The sequence below is a fragment of the Zootoca vivipara genome, chromosome 3 (assembly GCF_963506605.1).
Source record: "Zootoca vivipara chromosome 3, rZooViv1.1, whole genome shotgun sequence".
Classification (NCBI taxonomy): Eukaryota; Metazoa; Chordata; class Lepidosauria; order Squamata; family Lacertidae; genus Zootoca; species Zootoca vivipara.
Window position 1 is genome coordinate 81,750,896 of NC_083278.1, and position 16,319 is coordinate 81,767,214.

General features: G+C 41.6%; 1 protein-coding gene across 1 annotated transcript in view; it reads right to left on the minus strand.

Moving 5' to 3' along the window:
* The window catches only part of MRPS18A (mitochondrial ribosomal protein S18A), a 34,848-nt gene extending 30,364 nt beyond the window's left edge, over positions 1–4,484 (minus strand). Inside the window, exons 1-2 of the mRNA XM_035108195.2 lie at positions 4,354–4,484; positions 913–944 (exon numbers count right to left, since the gene is read on the minus strand). Coding sequence (XP_034964086.1) covers positions 913–944; positions 4,354–4,453 — 132 coding nt within the window. The 5' untranslated portion in view covers positions 4,454–4,484. The remainder of the gene's footprint in view (positions 1–912; positions 945–4,353) is intronic.
* Between the last annotated feature and the right edge of the window lie 11,835 nt (positions 4,485–16,319).

Here is a 16,319-nt window from a genome sequence, read left to right on the forward strand (position 1 = left end):
TAAAGACTAATTCTTGCTGGTATAACTTTAATATGCAAGTAGATGAAGATTTTTAGAATAACAACTTTTCATATTAGTTTTTTATCCCCAGTTTAATGGGTTATTCATATTTGGACAACTTTACTGTTGTACTTAGGAAGGAGAAAAATAATTATTACCTTAATAATAACAATTTAAATAGATGTATTCAACTGAAACAATAACATTACAGCATATGTTATTTGCTTAAACAAACATCCATGTTTGTTAACTAATTTGGCTAAACAAAAACAATATATATATATATATATATATATATATATATATATATATATATATAGAAACTTAGACTGTCAGCCCAGCCTACACATGAAAAACTTAAATACTGTCCACTCCAAACAATCAGAAAAATATTGTTTCTATTCTATTCACTGAACTTCTTGAAACTTAGCACTGAAGGGGTTGTTTCTGTATTCATAGGTTTGTAGAACAATAGGATTAAGGTCTTTTTCTCAACTCTGTTCATGTTATAACATTTTTGCTGTGAAGAAGAGGCATGTGATCTCTGTTGAGACAAATTCAGTTTTGAGAACTGCAAAAGTAAACCAAGCATCTGTGATAATATCTTGTAGGCAGAGAAACTGCCCAATAATCTTACAAAAACCTCTGGAAGAGCATGGCATTGTGAATGGATTAATGGAATTTATTTACCCCAAAAAATAAACATATACAACCTTATTCTACATAATAAAAAAACTATTCTTTATTTCATGATGGAATAACCTTTGGATGGTAATATATTTTCCTCAAAAAGCATTTTATTTAAAAAAATCCAATTTAGATAAAAAAATCATTGGTTTTTATCCACCCTGAGTTGCTGCATTACAAACACAAGGTCTGAGACTTAGAAAATAAGTCAGTTATTGTACTTACAATTGTGGTGTTTCCTTCAGTAGTTTCTACAACTGCAGGTACAGAAAAAAGACAGGATGTTAGATTCATTCAAATACAATTGTATGCATTCTTGTTCAGTACAGAAATTGTGCCTATGAAACACTTGAGAGGAATGCTGTTAAAAAACTGCTATGACACTGACAGCAAATAAGCATTTCACCAAAATTGAGATAGAGGTATTTCACTTAGTGCAGGTAGAGACAGATGACACGAAGTAATTGTTTTTACTGTCTGCCCTCATAAAATCATCTCCCTAATATTGCTCCCAAAAATTACAGAAAGCCTTATTAACGCTAAGAGATGGGGCAATAAAAATAACTCTAGCCCTATTGAGGGATTATTCTGCCTTGTTTTACAGATTATTGAAATAATATTTTCATATGCATTATAACATCTCACTGGGAACCATTTCAGAACTGCTTACGGCAAAAAGCAGCCTAGGCCTGTTGTCCCTCTGAATGGCTTAGGGAGCTGGGTATGTTTAGCCTGGAGAAGAGAAGGTTAAGGGGTCATATGATAGCCATGTTCAAATATATAAAAGGATGTCATATAGAGGGAGAAAGGTTGTTTTCTGCTGCTCCAGAGAAGCGGACACGGAGCAATGGAATCAAACTACAAGAAAAAAGATTCCACCTAAACATTAGGAAGAACTTCCTAACAGTAAGAGCTGTTCGGCAATGGAATTTGCTGCCAAGGAGTGTGGTGGAGTCTCCTTCTTTGGAAGTCTTTAAGCGGAGGCTTGATGGCCATATGTAAGGAATGCTTTGATGGTGTTTCCTGCTTGGCAGGGGGTTGGACTGGATAGCCCTTGTGGTCTCTTCCAACTCTATGATTGGCTTTGGGCCACAGAGATGCATTAGTATTTGTGCTCTCTTGAATATCAGAGGGCCATAACTCTTCCTTTCAGAGGACCTTCTTACTGCATAACTCCCTAAATACTCCCTGACAAGGAAGCTAAAAGCAACCTAATGCTAGAGTTGGAGCCTTTTTCTTATATGGCTTGTGTGCTCTTGACTGCTAGATGTCCTAACTTTTCCTAGCTTTTTTATTCTAACTTTCCTGGTCTTGCTTGGACCACTTCCTATCAAGGTTCACTCACAGTAGCTACTCCCCCTCTGCAAGGATGAGGTAGTTGGTGACCCACTCCAAAAGGCTAATCAAATAAACATAAATATCAAGGATGCTTCTGGGTTTTCTGTTGGCATAACTGACTTTCCTGTCAATGCTTTGGTCACTCCGTGGAAAATGGAGATGACTTAGGCCAGAAGCTGAAACAATCACACCTGTGCCATTTTCTGCTGAGCAGATCCATGTCAGCTTTTAAGGTTCTAGGGAGTTGGGGACAATGAATCAAATAGGAAGGTATCTATAGTGTAAGCAGGAAGAGATTCACTGGGAATCTGACTGAACACTAACGGAGTGCTCATTTTTGAGCCTGCATGGTAGATGTGATGTAAGCAATGCAGCAGCTCTTTTCCATAACCACTGCATTCTGACAGTGCTGGGTGGTTCAGGGCCTTTTGGAAAATGTTGCTTGCCATGCAGGTTTTAAGTACAGCCACAATATTAAAACACAACCTGCAGGTTTAGAGAGGCAATAATCAACTGAATACTAGAAGCTGGGACAAATAATTCTGGTGGTGGGAGAGCTATTGCCTTTAAGTCTTGCTTGTGAGATTCCCAGATAATCTGGCAGGTATGGTTGCTTATTAACCAGGGGGAAAAACAAGTTCATTATTCTTTCAACTTTTCCAGGCTAATTGCCAAAAAGTAAGGGTCAAGGCTGCTTTTATCCCACTTGTTTTGTTTATTTTCTTTCTTTCTTTTTTAGAAAAGGTGTACACTTTTAACTGAATAGACAGTTCTGCATTACATTACATTTACAGACCTACCATAAAAATAAATGCTGGAGCCCACCCTCAAATCCACTATGCCCCTGGCTCTAAATTTCTCATTCAAGGCTAGAAAACCCTACTACCAGGTAACCAGCATTAACAGACGTGACAGAATTCTCATATGTCTTTTATTCTTTTACAGAACTCTTGGCACTCTTGAACACAAGAATTCAGTGTTGCTCAGCGCAACATAGTAATATTTCCTGCTGCGACCAACAAATTCCTGAGAGATACCATGTGCTGGAGAAGGATTATTTTGCTTCTGTTTAGCTGTTGCCCCAACTAAAGACAGAGTTCTGATTGCACCATCAGCAACTGCCCCATAGCAGTGAAAAATGGGATCCCCTTCCCTGTCTCATCCTAGGCAGAGAGGATTATACTATACACACTACAATCAACAAATGTGCAATCTGTGTACAAGAAGCATACAGTCTTGCATACACAATACTGTAGTTGAACTATATAAATCAACAAGTGTACATTTTTTTTCACACAAATACCTGTAGATGTGTACCTGTATTTGGCATAACTGATGAATAAGCCTGAAATGAAACCTGGAGTGAAGAATAAGGGTGTTCCCAACCCCCCCAAAGCAAAGAGCAGAAAATTATACAAAAAGGGGAAACACTAGACCAGGCATCCCCAAACTGCGGCCCTCCAGATGTTTTGGCCTACAACTCCCATGATCCCTAGCTAACAGGACCAGTGGCCGGGGAAGATGGGAATTGTAGTCCAAAACATCTGGAGGGCCGAAGTTTGGGGATGCCTGCACTAGACTAACAAATGATTTACCTGGGGTCACTGGTGCTTGTGATAAAGATGAGGGGTGCAGGACATGAGAATTCTGAACAGCAAACTAGAATTTTGGGACTCAGGATTCCGAGTTGATAAACTAAAAACAGGATGCTTGACTAAAGCTGCCATCCAATGGGAGTAAGACCCAGATCATTAGACACTTAATGTCAGGGTTGTGGGTTCGAGCCCCAGGCTGGGCAAAAGATTCATGCATTGTAGTGGGTTGGACCAGATAACCCCCGTAGTCCCTCTTCCAACTCTACAATTCTATGAACTTAGGGGGGGGGGCTTACTTCCAAGCAAACATGCACGGAGCGGGACGGTACAGGTGGATCCTTGTGCTGTCCCTTCCACGTCCAACGGAGGGTTGCCCGAAAAAGCTGCCCCTTCAAGTCTCAGCGCCTGTTACCTGGCAAGGGACCTTGGCCACCTCCTCTGAAAGGATGACTAACCAAGTAACATCTGTCCTTTATTATTGTCGTATTATTATATTCCCAGCTGGCCTCATAGCCCCGAGCTGAGCGAGAGAGATGGGGGGACGGGACGGGGGATGGACGACACCGCGGCGCAAGTTGTTTTACTCTTCCCCTTCTCGGCGGTTGCCGGAAAACGAGCCGGCTCCGGCCATCCAGGAGCTGACGGGAAGGCGCCTCTCTCGCCCTTTCCCTACCTCAGCCCCTTTCCCCGCTGCAGCCGAGAGAAAGAGAGAGCAGGAGCCGTTGGCACTCACCCTGCCGCACTCCGCGAGACGGGGCGCGGGCCCAGCCTCCCCACAAGAACCCAGACACCAGCCGCCTGCAGCCGGAGAGCAGCGACATGGACGCAGCCATCTTGGCAGCCCTCCGACGGCTTCCGCTTCCAGGTTTCATTGGCTGGCGCGGGGGGGGGGGGGGGAAGCCGCTTTCTTCCTCGCCCGCCCCGCCTCCTGTGGCGGGAAAAAGCGAAAGGCGTTGAAGTGCCGCCATTTTGGTATCCAAAGCGGGGATGGGGGGCGGCGCGGATGGGATGTGCTTGCGGAAACCTCATTTTCCCTTTTCCCTTTTAGTAATAAATCTAATTGCTTTTCTTGTGAAAGAACCCGACATTGTCAGCTGTAATTTAGGTTACCAAGGCGCATTTTTCTTCCGATTAAAAAAAAAAGTCCTTTTATACACTGAGCTATATAAGCTTTTTTTAAATATGGGGTTCTAATGCTTTAATCTGCCCTGGCACTGTAGGATGAAGAGTGGGTAATTAATACTACTACTACTAACCCATCCTGGCACTGTAGGATGAAGAGTAGGTAATAATAATAATAATAATAATAATAATAATAATAATAATTCATCCTAGCACTGTAGGATGAAGAGTGGGTAATTAATAATAATATTGTACAAATCTTTTTCAGTACCCTGAAGTATTGGGAGGATGAGACATAGGTGCTTTCCCTGCGCTTAATCACTGGTTTTACTGGGGTACAATGCCAGCCTCTGCTGAAAGAATTTGAGTGGGTCCTGGTTAGCTACCTTGCTGCATTCAGGGGATTGGTAGTGGTGTGCAAAGCCCTGGGCAACTTGGGAACAGAATACCTAAAAGATTGTTTCAGCTATTGTATATCCAACTGAGCTGTAGTTTCCTACACGTATTGCCACAACAAGAGCTCTATGATATACGAATAAGGCCTTCAGTGTGGTGGCACCTGCCCTTTGGGACTCCCTCCTGCTGCACATCAGACAGATGCTGTCTCTTTTATCTTTTTGGTGCTCACTGAAGACCTTCTTCTTCCAACAAGTCTTTTAAAAAGATTTTTATCCCAGCCTTTTTTTCTTTATTGTATTTTAAAAAATGTTTTTATTGCAGATGATTTTATTGTAAATCATCCTGGGGTGTTTTATGGGAAGTGATTCATAAATTAATGAATAACATAAGAAATGACACTCTGAAATAGCTAACCTTATAGAAAAATATGAGTGCAAAGTCATTTGCATTGCTATTTGTGAATGAAGTATCTCAAGTAAACTTGTTACATGTTGCATGGACGTTGTGGCATTTACCCTTTCAGGCTGCGGTGTAATTTCTCTTAAGTGCAGGAAGTAAGTCCCATTGAACTCATACAGAGTTCCCTGAACTGTCATAAATTTATATACAAATACACAGTTCATTGAACTGTCAACCACTAACCTTTTACAGGCTGTTACTTGGAACATAGGGACGTGGGTGGTGCTGTGGTCTAAACCACAGAGCCTAGGGCTTGCCGATCAGAAGGTCGGCAGTTCGAATCCCCGCGACAGAGTGAGCTCCTGTTGCTCGGTCCCTGCTCCTGCCAACCTAGCAGTTCGAAAGCACGTCAAAGTGCAAGTAGATAAATAGATACCGCTCCGGCAGGAAGGTAAACAGCGTTTCCGTGTGCTGCTCTGGTTCGCCAGAAGCGGCTTAGTCATGCTGGCCACATGACCCGGAAGCTGTACACCGGCTCCCTCGGCCAGTAAAGCGAGAAGAGCGCCGCAACCCCAGAGTGGTTCACAAATGCACCTAATGGTCAGGGTTCCCATTTACCATTACCCTACTTGGAAGATACATGTTTATTTAGCAAAATGTATATACCGCTTCATTGCATCAAAACCTCCAAGCAGTTTATAAAAAAATATTAAATTGTCAGGAAAACAGTTAAAAACAAATATAATGAAGAACATTTTAAAACAAAATTGGCAGTAAACTAAAAATACATGTCACCATCTTTATGTCTGTATCTTTATGTAGGTAAAGGGACCCCTGACCTGACCATTAGCGTTATCGGCCGAGGGAGCTGGCGTACAGCTTCCAGGTCATGTGGCCAGCATGACAAAGCCGCTTCTGGTGAACCAGAGCAGCACACGGAAATGCTGTTTACCTTCCTGCTTGGAGCAGTACCTATTTATCTATTTGCACTTTGACATGCTTTTGAACTGCTAGGTTGGCAGGAGCTGGGACTGAGCAACGGGAGTTCACCCCGTTGTGAGGATTCAAACCAGCGACCTTCTGATCGGCAAGCCCTAGGCTCTGTGGTTTAACCCACAGCGCCACCTGCATCCCTATATGTCTGTATAGCCTTGCCTAAACAAAAATGTTCTACGCAGGCGCCAAAAAGAATACAGAGAAGCTGGTGACCTGATGTCAATAAGCAGGAAGTTCCGAAGTGCAGATGTTGCCACTCTATAGCACAGGGAAGTGCCACTGCTGTGGCTGCTCCAGTGGCCGTGATTGGCATCTTCCACTGCTGCCATCCTTGTTGGGAAAGGGGCCTGAAGTGAAGCAGGTTTGCTGGTGCTGCTCCCCAACTGCAATGAGGTTGCCTTGGACAATGCAGACAAGCTTGACGCCTTCCTGCTGCAGAGTTGGTGAGGCATGCAGCTGGAGCTGTCATGGCAGCTGTGGGTGGAAGACAGGAGGCTGTGAAGAGCACCTGACCTCAGCACAGCTGCAGGAGCCACCCTACGTATCCCATCCATGCCATGCCGTGACTTCCTTCTCTCCCCCCCCCCCCGGCTCTACCTCAGCTACCCCAGCTGAATGACACTAGTCCTCAAAAGTGGACCTCCCCACCATTTCCTACAGGAGGAGCATCAGCTCATAGGAGACAAGCAGATCAGCACTGGACACATACACACCGCCCCATGCATCTACTAGAAGTGCATCTGGGACCTAGCAGATCATTGCTTCTATTTTGTCTTTTGTAAGACAGTGGTACCTTGGGTTACAAACTTAATAGGTTCTGGAGGTCCGTTCTTAACCCAAAACCATTCTTAACCTGATGTGTGCTTTCGCTAATGGGGCTTCCTGCTGCCGCCGCGCCGCTAGCACACAATTTCTGTTCTCATCCTGGGGCAAACTTCTCAACCCTAGGTACTACTTCCGGATTTGCGGAGTTTGTAACCCGAAGTGTTTGTAACCCAAAGCTTGTAACCCGAGGTACCACTGTACTTTAAAAAGTTATCTGTGTGAAGTATTAAAATGGCAATTCTTAAGGGTCCAGCCTTCATCTCAGAAAATCGTTAAATTAAATATTTGAACGGAAGGCAAATGCATCTTTATCTCAGTGGACTGGCATGGAGAGGAAGACTGAGAAAAAAAAGCAGTTTTTGACATAGCTGAAAGCTGCTTGAGAAAAGGCTTCATGCTCCATTTGAACACATGTTCCCTTTGCCCTAGTCAAACAGGTTTTTAAAACAATACAAAAACCAGTTTACGAAACGGAAATGTGGGATAAATGTACACACCAGAAAATGCCATCTGACTTTTGGACAGTTTTCAGCTTTCTGTCCACAACCAGCTGTCTGTCCTTCTAGCTCCTCACAATCACCTACTACAGTATCTAAATTACCTACGTTGCTAAATGTTTTTATTTAGCTGTATTTATTCTGTCATTAAGTATGACCAATCCACTGAAATGAAACAGATTGTTTAAACTCTTGTTAGTGAGTCAGCTTGAAGGACTTTAGACCAAAGGTAGGTCCATATATTACAAATACTCGAGCAATGTAATGTTTCCTCAAGTATTCTTTGCTGGCCACTTTGGAGAAAGCACAACAAACTAAATTGGCCTGTGATCTAATCCAAAAAGTAGCACCAATCTTCTTGATTTAATGGCATCTAGTGGCAATTCATACTTTCCAGAGGTGACTAGGCAAGTGGCGACCTGTCAGTCTAGTCTATGCAAAAATGTAATTTCTTTTCTTTTATATATAAATAACATTTCCCTCCTAAAGATGCATTAATTAATCTAGATATCTCATGTAATGCTACCTGATTTAATGCAAATTAACTGTTCTCAAAGCAAATTGGAATCAGAGAACAGCCTGAACATTTGTTTCTCATGTTTTCTTTCCTTATCTGATCAGACAGCATTTTCTGTCGTGATTGTTAAGTGTAGCTAATTCAATCCCAAGGCTACAAACTGTGTGCCAGCTTGGACAGAAGGCCTTAATATTTTTTGCAGCCTAACCATAGCTTTGATTCTTCCCTGCTCTTCTGTATTTGGAAAGATTATAAGATTTGGTCCGAACTTTCGTTGAAGGAGAAAGGGGAGAAAAATAATGCCAGAAACTACTTGTGTGTTATGGTCCATATAGGGTTACGAAGAGTCGGACATAACTAAACGACTAAACAACAACAACACTTGTTTGTTGCAAGAGTGTTCATCTCTCTACAGAAGGGGTGGCCAACCCATGTTCCATGGGCCGTATATGACCCCCCATAAGTTTTGTGGTGCTTCCCCCGGACCCCTCCAAAACGTGTCATTTCTCAAAATAATTAATTTTAAAAATTATTTTTAGCAAAGCCTTTGTTTCCCTTGATGTGATGCTATGATGTCAAAAGGGTTTTTTTTGTAGACCCTCAAGAGCACCCCAATTTTTAAAAAAAGGTTCAAAGAATTACTTTTTTCTTGTTTGCTCCCATAGGTCCCACTGTGATGCCAAAATAATTTTTGAATCTTGTGCCTCATTTTGCTTTGATTTTTTGCTCTTTTTTTGCTGTCCGCTCTTGTGGGTTCGCTGCTGCGATTCTGTGCTGCCAAAGAGTTTTGTAACCGCCCTGCAATGCCCTGCCCCCCCAAAAGTGTATTTCAGAAATGACTGCACTCACTTTTACACTTTGGACATGCAAAGTTTGACATAAGGGAATTTTAAAATAAATTTAAAGTAAAAAAAGAATAAAGAGAATATGAGAGATGGAGGGAGAGAGAAAGGAAAGATTAAAAATATAATAACCTTTGATACATCCACACAAATAATGGTTTCACATGTAAGAAGGGCAGTGAGGCCCTCGGACCATTGCAGAATAGATGGTTCAAAGATATTTCATTGTGGGGGTTGACCATGGTTCATGTGACCCTTGATATACGATGGTCAATTTTTAGCTTTAAAAGCCAAACCTAAACTGAAACTTTGGAAATAGGGGCTGTGTCTTGAAGGAAACAGGCAGCACATGCTTGCAATACGCCTCCCCCCCCCCCCGGGTATTATAGAGTAGGCAGGCTCCATTTCGTCCTGTTTCGGAAGAAGCAAAGTAGAGCGATTATTACTGTGATTTGAATATTCAAGAATAGGGGCTTTCTCTCCATCTGACTTACTCTTTTCCTTGTTCGCCGCTTCATGTTATGCCTGCCTGCTTCCAGTCACAGAGGATGGGAAATGTTCAGGCTCCCATTCCCCTCCCTGTCCGTGGCCTGCCAATGCTAATGAATGGCATGTGTCTGCCTTGCAGGGTACCCTCATCCAAACTGCAGATCTATTTCATTGGTGGGCTGGTAGCGTTTTAGACAATTCCTAATTAAAGAACTAGAGAAAGGAGATGGAAAAACCTATTAGGTCATCCAGTTCCCACACAGTAATGCCCTATTCAGGTTTGCTCCCCACAGGACGTTTTCTTCTCCTTTCCAGAGGGGGCACTACAGGTCAGACTCAGTGCTATTTTTTATTAAACAGTCCTCCCAGATTTAAGAAACTTCAGGAAATTTCAGCAGCAAGTTTCAGCAGCTGGATTATTATAGTCTACATTTTCGAAGTCATAACTATTAATTCTTTGTGGCACTGGGAGATACCTTGGGGCAAAAAACCCCCCCACATTATAGTTAGATCTACAGCCTCTCACAAAATGAAACTGGAAGATGTAGGCTATAATCCTAAACCACCTTTCTGGCACAAGCTCTATTCCCTTCTTTGAAAAGCCTTGACAAATCTGATTGCCAGTGGCAACTGCTTTTTAGCAACTGCGCTTGCCCTGACAAGAATACTGAGCAGCACACATATTCCCCACTTCCTTCACGATTTTGCAAAGTGCAGAGAATTTGCAGGTCTCACGCACACCTTTAGGACAGGCAGAATAGCTCCCTTTTGAGTTTTCTGGCGTGAACTTGGGGGATAGGTGGGGATCTCTCAATTCCTGCTGAGCTTTGGCGATCGTTCTATTTACTTTACTTACTGGAATATTTATAACCCGCACTTTAGTAATAGCATATCAAGGTGGGACACATCATACAAAATATAAAAAAATAAAATAAAGGCATCCATTAAAACATAATTCAAAAAATCAGGAAATACTGGTTGCGTAAAGGAGAAATTCCTATTGTGAAGGCCTGTCTAAACTATACAGTTTTCAGAAGACGTCTAAAAAAAGCTGACATCTGTTGCATGGCCCACCGCAATATGAGACCTCCCCCCGAATCCTCTGCATGCTAGGGAACCTGGGGTGGTGGTGCCTTGTGCCCTTTTAAGGGGTGGAGCAGGCAGAAACAGACATCCCTGCTGCTCCTGCCTCCTCCAAGCCCCGTGCAATGTGGGAGACCTCCTCTCACTTCCCCAAGTCTTCTGTGTGTGCCAGAGGAGGTGTGTGCATGTCTGCGAAGCGGGTGGTTGGTGATGCCCATAAAAAATGATTGCTCCTCTGTGGTCATGGGGAAACTCAGCAGGATGCAATCTGGGAGATTACCCTTGAATTCAGATTTGGAGGTAGAGTTCTTGATGACATTTCATTGTCATCAGATTATGTTATCAGAATGGGAGTAGGCTCACCCACTCAGGTATTTTTCCTTTGTAAGCATGGATCTTGAACCCTTGCTGGGAAAAAGTTTGTGCAATGAGGGTAAGGTTGGATGAGGAAAGTGCTGAGAGAGGGAAGGGAGTGCCCTCCTTCTGCTTCCTGCCTCTTGCTCGAAATTGTGCCTTCCCGATCCTGCTTCGCAAAGGTGAAGCAACAGCCAGCATTTAATGGCACATGGTGGAATCAGGATATGTAGTTTTGCCCAGATGGACCATTAGAACATTCTCCTGGAAATTATGTATTTAGAATATATAATGGGAATCTTTTCTGCCACTTCGATTTAGGATAAGACCTTAAAAGCCCACAAAAAGGCATAATGGTGGGAAAATATGAATAACAGAGGGTGATGGCACACTGAATAGGGAAAAGGGGGAATAGGCCTCAAGATGAAAAAGTGGACTTGAAAACAACATGTTTATATTGCCAAGGTTTCTTGATTTTCCCAGTGGACATGGCTATTTTTCATAGTAAAGCAACCAAGTCATAATTTTATTAGATTTCCTTCAGGCTAAGTGTAAACAAGTCAAATCCAGTGGGGAAATTAATTGAAATGTATTTTGCAACAACATTCTAGTCTAAAATGATTTATTCTACTACAACATTTGTTCAATAAAGGAAAAATAAGTGAAGATTTAAAGAATAAGGTTAAGAAAGCAAACATTTGAAAGCAAAGAAATCAAAAATTAAACAGTTCCTTCCCTAGGGGGCTAGCACATGTCCTTTCCTTTGCATTGTGAAAGAGGTGTTAAAACAAACAGCAACTTAAACCAAATTAATTCAACACTTTAAATGAAGTTCACAAATATCAAATAAAATAACCATTGTTACGTTGTTTCATTTATTCACATTTCCCACAAACTATTAATTTATGGATGGTGAATATATTAGGTATACCTTCCTTATTTTGCACTTTCCTCTGCTTATTCCTTATGTGCTTACCTCATTTAGTGGTGCAGATTTAATGCTATTGCGCTGGCCACTTGGGTGGGGTAGGGCGGTGGCAGGAATGGTTCAGTTTTCAGTTCTTTTGCTTTTTGGCAGCTAACTTTGCAATTATGATTTTTGGCATTGCAATTATTTGTGTACTTGGTATGCCAGATAGCTAACAAGAGTATCCTGCAGTTAAATATATCTGATATTTGCTCCCAAATAGAAAGCAACTGTGCTAGTACTTGCCTTTATTTCGATACATTCCTTAACTCTCTGAAACCTCCCACCACCTTCCCCTTCCCTCCAACAGTTTCTGCCTTACTACAGATCTCATTTCCTTCTCACTGTGTAGCAGCACATTTTCCTCAGGAGGACATAGCCCAATGCTTACATTCATATGCAAGCCCAGAACAACGATGGCATTTGCAGCCCCTCAGCAATAGGTTCTTCACCACTATCCTTTCGGCCAACAAAAACTTGGTTCCTCAACTGTCCTTCCGCTATGAAAACAGAATATTTGGCGCCACACCCCAGCAAAACTTGCGAAGATGTACAAATATAGATCACCAAGTTGCTGGAGGTGCAAAGATGGAATAGGGTCATACATGCACATGTGGTGGGATTGCACAGCCATTAAAGATTTTTGGGATAATATCTATAATGAATTAAAAAGATTATTTAAGTTTTCATTTAAGAAAAAGCCTGAAACCTTCCTTTTAGGAATAATGTCAAAAGAAATTAAAAAAGAAATTAGACCACTTTTCAGTAGCAGTCAGGATTTTAATCGCAAGAAGCTGGAAAAGTTATAAAGTACCTACTATACATGAATGGCAGAATACCTACAGATGGCCATGATGACAGGGAGAGTTAGAGGTCACCCCAAACAAAAAACACAGAAAGATTGGAAATTTTTAAAAGAGTATTTGGAGCAGTATTATAACACTCAACACCTCCTGGCAGATATAGAATGATCCTTGTAAGACAATAAATATAATGTTTGTTTTTGTTGATATCAGAGGAAAACAAAGAAAACAATACAGTGGAACCTCGGTTTATGAACACCTCGGGTTACGAATTTTCGGTTTACGAATGCCGCAGACCCATCTGGAACGGATTCATTCACTTTCCATTACTTTCAATGGGAAAGTTCGCTTCTGTTTATGAACGCTTCAGTTTATGAACAGACTTCCGGAACCAATTGTGTTCATAAGCCGAGGTACCACTGTATAACATTATGGAACTGTATGTGAAAAAAATAGTAGAAATAATGACACGAGTATAATCAGAAGTCATCTGTGTTTATTTTTCCTTTTTCTTTTCTCTCTCTTCTTTCCTCTTTCTTTTTGAAATTTTTCTTTTTCTTTTTTCGCAATTTTTAAGCAAGAGAGAGACAAAGAGATAAAAGTTAAATACGAAAAATTGAATAAATTGAAAACCAAGTTTTGTATTACTGTCTAACCATTGTTAAAGCGGGTCAATTGTAACATAGTGATGCAGTAGTTATTGTTTTTTTTTGTGTTAATTGTTATTTTTGTTATTGTCAAATGTAAAAAAAGCTTTTTTTATAAAAGAAGAAGAAGAAAGAAAACAGAATATTTGGAAGGAGGGAATAGAGGAAAAATTGACACTCAAATTAAGATTGCCACTAAGCATTGGGAAATTTTCTTATTTTTCTCTGCTTATTGAACAATTATATATGGCTAGTAATAAGTGTCAAAATAAGTGGTTTACAAAAACCCAACAACATTAAAAGTATCAGTAAATGACAGTTGAAAACAGGCATTTAAAAATATTGAATTCTTGGTGTGAGTGGGCAAGAGAGGGGAAATGGGCCTGAAACCTGAGGAACAAGTCTGGTTCAGCATGTCTTCACCTGAGGAAATATAGGTGATATGTTACCATGGGAACTAACTGTTAGACCAAAGTTGGAGGCAGTTTGACAAAGCTCTCTGGGGAAAGTGAGCTCAGAAAGCCTTTTTTCCACAGATAGGGACTGGAGAGTGGGCTTGCAGATTCAAGCACTGGCAAGAAGTACCATTTCCTTAAGGAGCTGGGTAAGGAAATCAGCCTTCTGTCAGTCATGCTACATGAAGGAGGTTTAGGCAAGCTCTGTAGTTCTTCCAACAAGCTTCCTCCCTTGACTAGGATTGCTCAGGGTATGACTCTCCCTTATCTCAGCTTCCGCCGTTGTAGCCTGGAAGACCAATCTGACCCCCCCCCCCCATTTTTTAGTGAGTACCATCATGATGTTCTTCTTTAGGCCTTCCTTATGACTGCTTCAGCTGGATGGCCTTAATCTTCTATCCAATTCTTTGTGCTTTGTTTGCGGCTTATGGACAACCCCAATAGAATTTGCGTTCTCCCTTTTCTCCTTTCGCCATCTTGCCTTGCTAACAAACTCTCAATTTCTTCTTCCTTTCCAGCCTGGAAGAAGCAACAGTATTTTATTTATTAGTTTCTTTGAAAAAAAAAAGGAAATCAGTATACATCATTTGGCAAACTGAGTAGTAGAGCTGGCACCACTCAGGCAAATATGCTGGGTAGAATAACAAAAGCAGGCCAATTGGATCTCTCTCCAAATCTTCCCAGTTTCTGAAATCAATGTACAATTTTAGCTTCACTGTTTTGGGTATCTTCACTGATTGCACATCTTTTTACTGATGTTTTCTCCAAGCCTTCCCTTTGCACGCTTTACAGAGTTTGATTCAAGTTTTCAGGGAGTTACTGATAGTTGCCAGCTTGGAAAAGATCCGATATTAATTCCCCAATGTTATTCTGATCCTTCTAAATTGGCCAGAGCAGGTGACTTTTGGGTGACCTCTGGAAGGATAAAGCACTGAGTAAAGAGAAAATTGGAAGAAAAATATTGATGTTTTTGATTTTCTAAAATCTTAATGGGTGGATGTGAGATTTAAACAAAGATTCAAGTTGGTTGGATTAGAAATTTTAGGTGAAGGTTCATGTTGACAGTTATGTCATCCAAGCCAGTTTACTTCATTTCTAATCAATGTGTGTACCCTTTGCTCTGCATTACACATTTCCCAATGAATGTTTGTTGATACTGAGATGGAGTCATTTTCATTACTCAGAGACCTGTGGCCTGTGAGAGGTGGGAAGTGCTGTGAAATACAGCACTCTTTGGTTCTTCTCCGCTCAAGAAATCATATGCCTTTTAGTCAGGTGGGTTTAATCTCCCAGCAAAGTTTCATGAGAATATGTTTGAAATATTGACTATCCTAGGGAAGGATAGTCATCTTTTAACCCAGATCTTGGAGACCTCCCCAACCCTAGCAAAGTTTATTGCTGGTTCTAAGTCTCGGGGGACTGCTCCACCACAATTTATCTCGTTTTACACCTGTCTAACTCATTTCTCATTTCCACTCTTCCTGCTTTCTCTGGCACAGGGTATCTGGTTCACGTAAATGTTTTGAGCCATTGTCTGAAAGTAGTAATGTACTAGATGGATGTTAATAAATTGAAATTTAACCCAGAGAAGACAATGGGGGCTGCTAGACTATTACTATATCACATACTGGCTCTTTCTTGGTGCAATGCTGCCTAACCTCAGAAACAAACAAGGATGAATGCTCGATAAACAGGCTGTCTGAAAGTGCCCAAATGACAGGACTGCTGATACGGAAAGAGGAAATTAACCCATCTTGGATGGGGTAACACTTCCTTGAAGACTCAGGTTTGCACTTGTGAGGTATTCCTGGATCCTGCCTCCTTGTTCCTTGGTGCTCAGGTGGTGGCTAGGAGTGACTTTGCCCGGCTTAGGCTGGTATGTCAGTGTGTCTATTCCTGGAGTGGACCAGTCTGGTTGGGGCTACACATGTCTTGGATGACTGCAATGTGCTCTATGTGCAGCTACTTCTGAGGTGTGTTTGGAATCTTCAGCAGGCCTATACTGTGGCAGTCAGAATGCTGATATGAACTAGACCTTGCAAGCTTGCAAGTCTCATTAAAAGAGCCACAAGGACTTCTGGTTCATTTCTGGGCATAGTTCAAAGTGCTGATTATTAACTTTTAAAGATTGTAAATGGTTTTGGATCAGGGCATCTAAAGGACTGTCTGTTCCAGGTTCTGAGACCCTGAGCTTATCCCCTGAAGTCCCCAGTGTAACCATATTATTCCCATCTGGAGGGCTACTCTTGTGCACAGCAGAAGTGGGACAACACTCCCCACCTCCTGGGACATTAGTGGTATGAA